At 35.3% G+C, this 10,161-nt stretch overlaps 1 protein-coding gene across 1 annotated transcript; it reads left to right on the top strand.

Annotated features, from left to right (window-relative positions):
* The first annotated feature begins 785 nt into the window (after window positions 1–785).
* LOC109341012 (agamous-like MADS-box protein AGL62) lies at window positions 786–1,634 on the top strand. The gene is made up of 2 exons (XM_019578796.1): window positions 786–1,231; window positions 1,331–1,634. The coding sequence occupies exons 1-2, from the start codon at window positions 786–788 to the stop codon at window positions 1,632–1,634; spliced, it is 750 nt and encodes a 249-aa protein (XP_019434341.1).
* Window positions 1,635–10,161: the final 8,527 nt, after the last annotated feature.

Below are 10,161 nucleotides of genomic sequence, written 5' to 3'. Positions count from 1 at the left end.
ATCGAACCATTAACTTTGAGGATCCAATTGGATCATACACAATTAGACTAACGCCTATTAGTTATTATAATACAATATAAGATATTATAAGATCGTAGAAATATAGACACAATGTAGGGAAAAAAATTATTGAATGGCAAAACAATTATGTAGAATAAATAGAAGATAAAAATAAGGGCCTAAATATTCCTTAAGAGCTTACGCGCGAAAATTATGAATTCAACTCGTAATCAGAATTAGTTCACTTCTCCTTTGATGATCATATCTCTTTTTGGTGCATCACTAATTTTGATTAACAAAAGTTAATTGTTACCAAATTATTTTGTTTTTTTTAATCATTATCATCAATTGTTGTATCTATTCACAAAAGGAATTCATATAATGTAGCAATGCTTTCTTTGAATTATCATTAATACACAAAAATCTTACCAATTTCCAATTGTTTTATTTATGTATGATGAACACATGAACTTCATGCTCAAGTACTAGCATAAAATATTATATTCTTTGTATAAATATTACATATATACCAGTAATATGAGTATATATTTACATTCATTTAACCTTATAAAACTACTATGTCATTCAAACAAAGATAAGAATGAAATAATTAATGAATGTTTTCTATATACATGCATTTAGTCTAAAACACAAAAAGGTGACTTAATAAGATAAGATGTAATATAAACTCCATTCCCAAAAGAGTATAAATTGAGAACCATTCTCTACCAATTCTTGTATCTCCCATAGCCTATCTTTCCCTAAGCATCCATTTTCATTGAGCCATGTCTAACTCAATCCCCAGCTCTGGTAACCCAATCCCTAGCTCTAGTAACCCAAAGAAGAACAAGAGTCGTAGAAGGATTGAGATGAAAATGATAGCCAAAGACAGCAACCTACAAGTCACATTCTCCAAACGCCGCACTGGGCTATTCAAGAAAACGAGCGAGCTTTGCACTCTTTGTGATGCAAGAGTTGAGCTAGTTGTCTTTTCTCCTGCAAACAAGGCTTTCCCCTTTGGCGAACCTAGTATTGATGCTGTCATACACCGCTATCAAATGAGGGACCAATCACTGAACCTGGGGAACATGCAATATGTTGAGGCTCACAAAAATGCTAATGTTCAGGAGCTTAATGATAAGATTAATCAGATCAATGAAGATCTTGAGATTGAGAAGAAGTGCAATGAAGAGTTGGCTAAGCAAAAGAAAGAGGCACAAGAACATTTTTGGTGGACTGCTCCAATTGAAGAGATCAATGGAGAATGAGTTGATCAATCGAAATTGGCTCTTGAGAATCTGAAGAAGAATGTGTTTGGTGTTGTTGAAAGGCAGAATATTGCTGAGGGTGTTGCTACTACTGCTGCTACTATCCTAACTCCTCCTCACTTTTTTACAGATTGTGCATCTTCTTCAAACAACCCTTTGCCACCACCACCTCAGCCACCAACTCAGGAGTTTCAAGTGCAGCCACCACCGCCACCTCAGCAGTTTCTTACGAATCCACAACCACCACGTCAGCAATTTATGCATCCACATTCACCACCTCAACAGTTTATGCAGCCACAACCACTACCTCAGCAGTTTCCGATGTATCCACACCACCACCACATATGCTTCAGAATCAGTCCATGATGCTGCCAAATAATCTGTTCAATGGTGGTATGATGAATCACCCTGCCTTCAGGGAGAATATGGACCTGCAGGTGGATTCTTTTGATCCATTTCAATCCAAATCCACCTAAATCGAAATCTTCTTTACCAAATGTTATTTATGCTTCTATACCAACCCAATGATGTTTTGCTAACTACTTAAACGTGTCACTATGATAATTAATGAGAACTAAAATGAGGTGTGCTATTTATTACTAGGCAATATTTTATTAGGTTGGTATAGAGGCATAAAACACTTATGGTATAGAAAATTTGGGTTCAAAATATGCCATATCTTTCTTTTCAATAATTTACTGTATTTCAATTTCTATATTTACTAGTTTCATAGTTGGGACTGATAAGGGTTTGGATTTTCATTATGTTGCTTGTCTTGTCTGTTTATGGCATGTCTATCATAATCTTTGTCATTTTTTACTTCTGAATGTATTATCAAATAAAGGGCATATTTCTTTTTAATATTTCAAGATCTCTTTCAATAATGTATATTATGATAACATGTTTAGGGCTTTCAAATTATGAACTCCCAAAACCAAATAAATAATGAACATTATTGCTAAAACTAACAATTCAGATCATGAACTATAGTACCGATTTATATTTGATTTTTTAGATATATGAAAGAGCCTTGTTGAATCATACGTGAAAATTATGGATGAGGAGCCCTTCCAAATTATCATATACGTACAACATAAATGTGCCCTATGATATAATATTTGCTTAGCTTCAATTTTATCATATTTATACTAATACTAAATCCACCATATATGTAATCTAACTATTATATAAAAAAGTGAATCATTGGAAAAAATATGGACGACGAAGATATTTGTTTAATAAAAAATTGAATCCTTGGAAAAAATATGGACAACGAAGATATTTGTTGTATTTCAAATAACTAAAATTTATTAAAACATTTGTATTGATCGAGTCAATGAAATCATGACATGTGACCTATATCATTACTTTCTATAAAAAAAATTCTAAAACTAAATAAAATAGTACACATGTCATACTTTTACTAGCTTAAGAAAATAAGTTATCTCTTAATGTAAGGAGATACATTATTCTCATAACTAATATAGTAAAACCTTATTAGGATCCTTGAAAGGTCTGCAACCAATGAACTTAATTCCTCAAAGTTTAGCCCCATCTACTATTCTAAAAGATCAACATTACACTAGAATTCGCATTTAATAACGCTCATTCAAAAATGTACGTGTGTTGCATACTGTTAAATGTAAGGCTGGAGGTAATTAACAGAATTCGATGAACCAAACACTGCTAAATGTGATAGATAAATGTGCAATCAACAACGCCTAATGAAGCAACCATTGTTGTTTTTATGACATAGAGATTCAACATTGTTTAGTTAAGTGGGTGTTGTTGAAAGTGACATAGCACTTTGTATAATGAGTGTTGTTGAATGACATGTTTTAAATATTGGCGTTTCGTGTAACCTAACTACATAAATGTAATTATATACACTAATAAACAGATTACACAATAGTTAGGAAAGAATGAACTAATTTTTTCCTAACTATTATTGTAGATTATATTAGTTTGGTAGTCTGCATAGATAGATATACAAGTATCTATAGTTGGATTGTTGAGATTGTGAAATAGAAAATGTAATTATTGTTGCCGAAATAAAGGACATTGTTTATATTTGTCATAAAATTGTGTTATTATATGTGTTTTGTGTTGTTTGATATATACGTGACAATATACTAAATGTGTTTGATTAATCCTACCATAACTGTTTGATATAACAATATTATTGGATGTAGTGTTATATCAAATAGTATTGTCATAAGAATCAACATTTACTGTAGCAAGTGTTATAAATATGTTGACATTTCACACTTTCAACAACACTTACTTAAGGAAGTCCTGTTGATAGTGACATATTCAACAACGCTTGCTTGAGGAAGTGTTATTGAAAGTGACAAATTAAATAACGCTTTCTAGAACAAGCAACATTGAAATTCATATATTCAATAATGCTTACTTGAGAAAACACTGTTGAAAGTGACACATTTAGCAATGCTTTCTAGAGCAAGCACTATTGAAAGTGACATATTCAACAACCTTTCTTCAAGCGAGAACTATTGAATGTGTCACTTTTAACATCGCTTTTAAAAGTACAGTTGAACTTAGCCTTATATTCTACTATGATTACATTAATATTACCTGCAAGCCTTGTTGATTGTCAAATTTAAGCATTATTGTTTTGCAATTTTAACATATTTCAAAATATACATCAAGATCGTCTTTGAAACTAATGTGAGATTTTAGATACATCGCATGTGGTATTCTACATGCATCTCACGTTAGCCTCAAAGACAAAATTGGTGCTCATTTTCATTTTTTGAAGACTTAGTTGATGGATCCAACATTGAGGAATAAGTTGGTCCTGATTTTTTTCATGAACCTAAATTTAATTTTTAATTATGTACGTAGTATAGTCTTCCAATACTTTCAATTTTCATATCGTCAAGCTATCAATATACAATTTTCATATGACACTAATCAAAGGAAGGCAAAATATTGTGAATGATATCATCTTTCATAGGATTTTTCCTAGTTTGTGTTTTGGCATGTTTCATTAAAAAATAAACATGTCTCTCCAATAAGGAGATGCGATATTTTTGAAGTACAAAAATAGCTTCATAGACCTACACAACTTTTTATCAATGTATGATTTCCATGAAGCAATACATATTTTCACTAAAACTGAATAATTAGTACATTGATCCTGACACTTCACATAAGTTCTTACTTTAAAAAACACGACAAAGAAATATCTCTTATTTTCTGAGATTCCTCTCACAGAGAGCTTAGTACAACAGCTCGTGAGAGGTTATATTTGAAAAACAAAATTTAGAGTCTAACAAATTTAATGCAAAGTGCCAGAGATTGAAAACAATGAATTAGCTTTATGAGAATGAACATATTTGTCTAGTGTTAAATAGGTGTAATGGAATTCTAATTAAAATTGCCAAAATGGGGGTTCATCGATTCAAATTATGGTAACACTTTTAGATATACGACAAAAAGGAATAAAACTCGGATCCCTAAATTTAGTATATAAGGAATTTTGACTAAAAGTGTTGCTTGTGTAGTAAATAATCTCTTGAAAACACTCCATGACAATAAAAATTGTAAAAGAGATTAACAAATCCAAATAGATATGGCTCAAGATTAAACTGAAAAAGAATGAAATGAGGGATGATATTTTTCCCACATCCTTTTACCCATAATTCATTTTTATTCATTACAAAAAAATGTGTTGGAAATGACGATGGGTAGGTTATAACAAGATGGTTGAGATTTTTGTAAAAATAAATATGGTGACATAAATATTTTCTTATCACAACTCTGTCAAGAACTAAAACTTAAATTAATCCCCAATTATATATTGAACATTTTTTTATAAGGAGAGGTTTGTTTACATTCAAGTTAAGTTATACCAGTTACAATTAATCCCAGTCATTTATTTTCTTCAATCCAACAGACCAAATGAGTGAGTGCAATAAATGATGCGAGAGAAAAAAATAAATCTTAAATAACTTTTAAGTTTCACCTATTTGGTTCATTGGATCAAAGAAAATGAAGTCTAAGATTAAGTATAACTAGTGTAACTTATTAGATATTTCCTGATGATTAGTGAAATACCAATCCGTGGATCCGGTGAAAGTGGAGACGGTAATGGAATGGAATTCTCCAAAGTCGGTGACAGAGTTCAGAAGCTTTCTCGGATTAGCGGTACTATAGGAAATTCATTGAAGGATTTTCAAAGTTAGCCTTGCCGCTAACTACACTAACGAGGAAGGACAAACCCTTTGTCTGGACGACGAAGTGCGAATCAAGTTTTCAAGAGTTGAAGGAGAGGTTGACCACAACATTTGTATTAGTCTTGCCAGATCCCAACAAAAACTACAACATATATTGTGACGCGTTGAAGCAAGTATTAGGTTGCGTGTTGATGCAAGAAAGGAAAGTAGTGGCTTATGCGTCAAGGCAGTTAAAGACACATGAGCAGAACTACCCAAGCCACGATCTAGAACTAGCTGCAATCTTGTTTTCCCTCAAGGTCTGGAGACACCATCTGTATGGTGTGACATTCGAAGTTTTTAGCGACCACAAGAGTCTGAAGTACCTGTTCGACTAGAAGGAACTGAACATGAGACAAAGACGATGGATGGAATTCCTCAAGCACTACGATTTTGATATTCAGTACCACCCCGGAAAAGCTAACATGGTGGTTGATGCATTGAGTAGGAAGTCTTTGCACATTTCAACCATGATGGTTAGAGAAATGAAGCTGATGGAGGAGTTCAGGGATTTTAATTTAGCGGTTCAAGTAGGACCTAAAAGTTTGATTTTAGGTATGCTTACCGTAACAAATGAGTTTTTGAAACAACTGAAGGGTTTACAATGTTTGGATCAAAAACTACAAGAAAAGACAGTCTTGTTTGCTAAAGGGAAAGCTCCGGAATTTTAGGTAGGAACCGATGGAGTACTCAAATGCAAGAATCGAGTCTGCGTGCCAAGAGATCCCGATTTAAGAATGGAAATCTTGGACGAAGCTCATAAAAGCAAGCTAAGTATTCACCCGGGAGCTACCAAGATGTATCAAGACCTGAAGAATATGTTTTGGTGGTCCAGTATGAAGAAAGATGTAGCGGAGTATGTCTCACGTTGCTTATTATGCCAGAAAGCAAAACTTGAGCACAAGCGACCCGGTGGAGAGCTTCAACCCTTGGATATGCCTGTATGGAAATGGGATAGGATTTCGATGGACTTCATGAGCAGTTTTCCATGTCCTCAGAAGGGTTATGACGCTGCTTGGTTAATTGTAAATTTTTTGACGAAGACGGTTCACTTTCTACCAATACACATAAAGTACTCTTTGGAGAGACTAGTAGAGTTGTACATTAACGAAATAGTCCGATTGCATGATATTCCTACAAATATCATCTCGGATAGAGACCCGCGCTTCACCTTGAAGTTTTGTAATGGTTTACAAACAGCTTTGGGAACCAAGTTGAGTATGAGTTCAGCCTACCATCCGCAAACTGATGGTCAATCGGAAATGACTATCCAATCATTGGAGGATCTTCTCAGAGCTTGTGTATTGGAGAATTCAAGAAGTTGGGCTGACTATCAACATTTAATCGAGTTCACCTACAATAATAGTTTTCACTCTAGTATCGGCATGGCGCCACATGAAGCTCTCTATGGCAAAAAGTGTAGAACACCCCTATGTTGGATTGAGGCAGGAGAGAATCTATTATAAGGACCCGATGTAGTTCAACAGATGATGGAGAAAATAAGGATGATAAGGGAAAACATGAAGACGAAACAGAGTAAACAGAAGAGTTGTTAAGATAGAAGAAGGACCCCCCTGAGTTTTGGAGAAGGAGATCATGTATTTATGAGGGTGGTTCCAACAACTGCCATTGGCAGAAAGCTAAAATCCCGTAAGCTTACCCCTAGGTTCATGTTATTGAACCCGACGCAATTCAGAAAATACATTACTGACCCGTTGCATGTTATTGAACCCGACTCAATTCAGTTAAAGGATAATCTCACTTTCGAGACTTTTCCATTGAGAATTGCCGATCGGAGTGTGAAGACTCTGCGAGGCAAAGAAATCGCCTTAGTTAAGGTAATTTGGAGCCAGACGAATGGAGAAGATGCTACTTGGGAGGTTGATAGTGGCATGAAGGAATTATTCCCCCATCTATTTTCTTAGAAGGTATGATTAATTTTCGAGGACGAAAATTTTATAAGTTGGGGAGGATTGTAACACCGTGTTTTTCATAGCACTTTTAATTAAGTAATTAGTATTAATGTATTAATTAGTGTAAAATATTAAATTAAGAGTCATTCTTTTTCATGACTATGAAAATAACACTTACTAACCCTTGAGGTTTTCTCCTAAAAAATAAGCAGTTGTGAAGATGTTCATGAATTTTTTTTAGTAGTATACTTGATATAATGAGATTTACCTAAAAGTTTTGACTTTATAAACTTAAAGTGTTATGAAGTCTTAGATGGTAAAATGATTTAAAGATGTTGAATCTTAGTAAAATGATGTAAAAAGTTATTTCGTAAGTATAATAATTATTGTAATTTAACTAATTAACGTTATTTTGGTGTAATGAAGAGTTCGAGAGGAGATCAAATCAATTAAGCTCACCTGCAAACAGAGAACCTAGAGACCCGACACACTTAGGTGAGGAGAAAACATCGTGACACAGTGGTGTCCGAATATGCATCAGGACCTCCAAACTCCCTCAAAAGTTTGGAGTTGCCTTGGGTATTAAGAAAACTTGTACGTAATCAATTGCCTTTTTGTTTGGATTAAGTACATCAATATTTCTTATACCGATTTATGTTATGTTTATATATGCAAATACCATGTTTACTCTTGAATTATAATGTTTGAATGATTATTATGGGAATGATATGTATGTGATAATTGTTAAATTCAAGGTTTAAAAACATGTGATATAAATGAGAAATATTTTCCTTGAGAAAAGTAATTAAAATGATATTCAGACTCTTCTCGCGGAGCGAAACATCTCTCGCTGGAGCGAGGAGTGACTAGAGAAAACAAGTGTTTTATCTCGGGGTGAGACATCTCTCTTGAGCTAAAATAGGCACCAAGAGAACTGATTTTTTTCTCGCTTACGCCACAAATGCCTAAAAAATGGATGTGCCCTCACTTGAGCGAGACAACTCTCGCTTGAGCGAGAGGGCTCCATATAGACAATACTACTTTTTAAGTCGTCTGAACGATAATTCTCATATATACGAGAGCCTAAAGACATGTTTGCCTTCAAGAAGTTGTAAAGGTAAATAACTATATGAAATTCTTGAATGTAATAAAAGTAAGGAATTGTTTTGTTAAGGGCGAGTCCCGAGGGTGTGATATGATGCCCACGCAGCTAGAGGAGTCATCAAGGATAATTCAAAGTTGGTGCTGAGAAGTATTATGTTGTGCCCATGCAGCAAGATCGCCTAACCGTAAGAGGCTTGGCTTGAGAGCCGTCCAGGATAATTCAACGATGGTTCATAGTGGTGCCGAAATTATTCTCTTTTTGTTTATATGTTAAGATCGGGACCCACTAGAAGCATTCCCGATGGGAGATGTCTTAGGATGGGCAGATCGCTAGAAAAGATGGGTTAAAAGACAAAATTTACTAATTTCGGTTAGGGTGCATATCCATGGTAAAAAATAAAGTAGTGGAGAGGAAATGTACGGGAGACGAATGATCCTCGAGATGTTGAGAGGGACAACGTTGATGGCGGTGATTCGTCAGCAATGTCTTGAGGGAGAGTCTAGGTGAGACGAGTCCCATGTATTCCTGGATGAGGTATTCTGTTGGATCGGACATTGCTCACAACGCAAACTATATGATCTCTGAGAACCCCTATTTGCAATTAGGATTGATGAGAGGGATACCCAGAAAGTGTTTGATACGACACCCTCCTGAAATGGACAGTTCTGTTGGAACAGATTGGTCATATATCCTTGTGAGGAATAATTTTGGTGCGATCAAATCGGCTTGTTATGGGAACTGTACTATCGATTATTTCCGAGGAGTTATTTGAAGGATAGAGGAGTAAGGATGGTGGACTCATGCATCGCATTGCATACATGATATTCTTCGATATTGATTCTAAATTCTCTAGTTTTATACTTCATTCATCATTATTATATGCTTGTATGATCACATGATATATCTTTACTCGTGTGTTCTCTTGGTGTATTATTCCATATAATTCCACAACGTTGATGACATGTTTTTCATAGATGTTTTACTCCCTCTCTTTTCTTCTGCTGTATTTGTATGTATGTTCAGATGGACCCATCAACACTGATCCGAGGTTATCGCTTCACTATGTCCCAAGAGGGGACATGGAGTGTTGAGGGTAATCGACACACTTACACACGTCCTTGCAACCTGGAGCTAGATTGGGTAAGCAATGACTCAGTTCTGCATCTTCCACCTTACTACACAGTTCGGGAGGCATCATTCACTTTGCCTGACCGAAGACCTACAACCGCCAGACCTTCTGTACCGGCTGAAGTTCGAGGCATAGCAAAAGTTGTTAGGACCTGGCTCCAAACATGATTCTCATCATCAGGATCAGTGCCAAGAGAGACACACGGGACCATGCCAACGGGGTACACCGCGGACCCCTCGATGGATTGGGGAGCGGGTGAAGTGGAGGAGGAGGATGACAACAATGAATGTGTAGAGCTTATCTGCATAGAAGATTCAATTGAGGTCATTGAGATCTCGTCTGAATCGGAGGTGGAGGAAGACCCTAGCGAGGCTTCCAGTGCACCTCCAATTTATGAGGTTTCTCTTTTGTTTTGTTGTGATAGGAACCTGTGTGAGGTACTTTTTCTAATGTCAATGGCCAACATTATTTTCTTTGTATTTTCAATTTTTTTTATTTGTGGCGATGA

The sequence above is a fragment of the Lupinus angustifolius genome, unplaced genomic scaffold (assembly GCF_001865875.1).
Source record: "Lupinus angustifolius cultivar Tanjil unplaced genomic scaffold, LupAngTanjil_v1.0 Scaffold_327, whole genome shotgun sequence".
Lineage (NCBI taxonomy): Eukaryota > Viridiplantae > Streptophyta > Magnoliopsida > Fabales > Fabaceae > Lupinus > Lupinus angustifolius.
The sequence above is the reverse complement of the archived record's forward strand: the minus strand, read 5'-3'. Positions and strand labels throughout refer to the sequence as shown.

Coding starts and splice junctions, on each gene's coding strand:
- LOC109341012 (XM_019578796.1), top strand. CDS start 786: ATGTCTAACTCAATCCCCAGCTCTGGTAACCCAATCCCTAGCTCTAGT. Junction 1,232..1,330: donor GAGGCACAAGAACATTTTTG/GTGGACTGCTCC, acceptor TGTTGTTGAAAG/GCAGAATATTGCTGAGGGTG.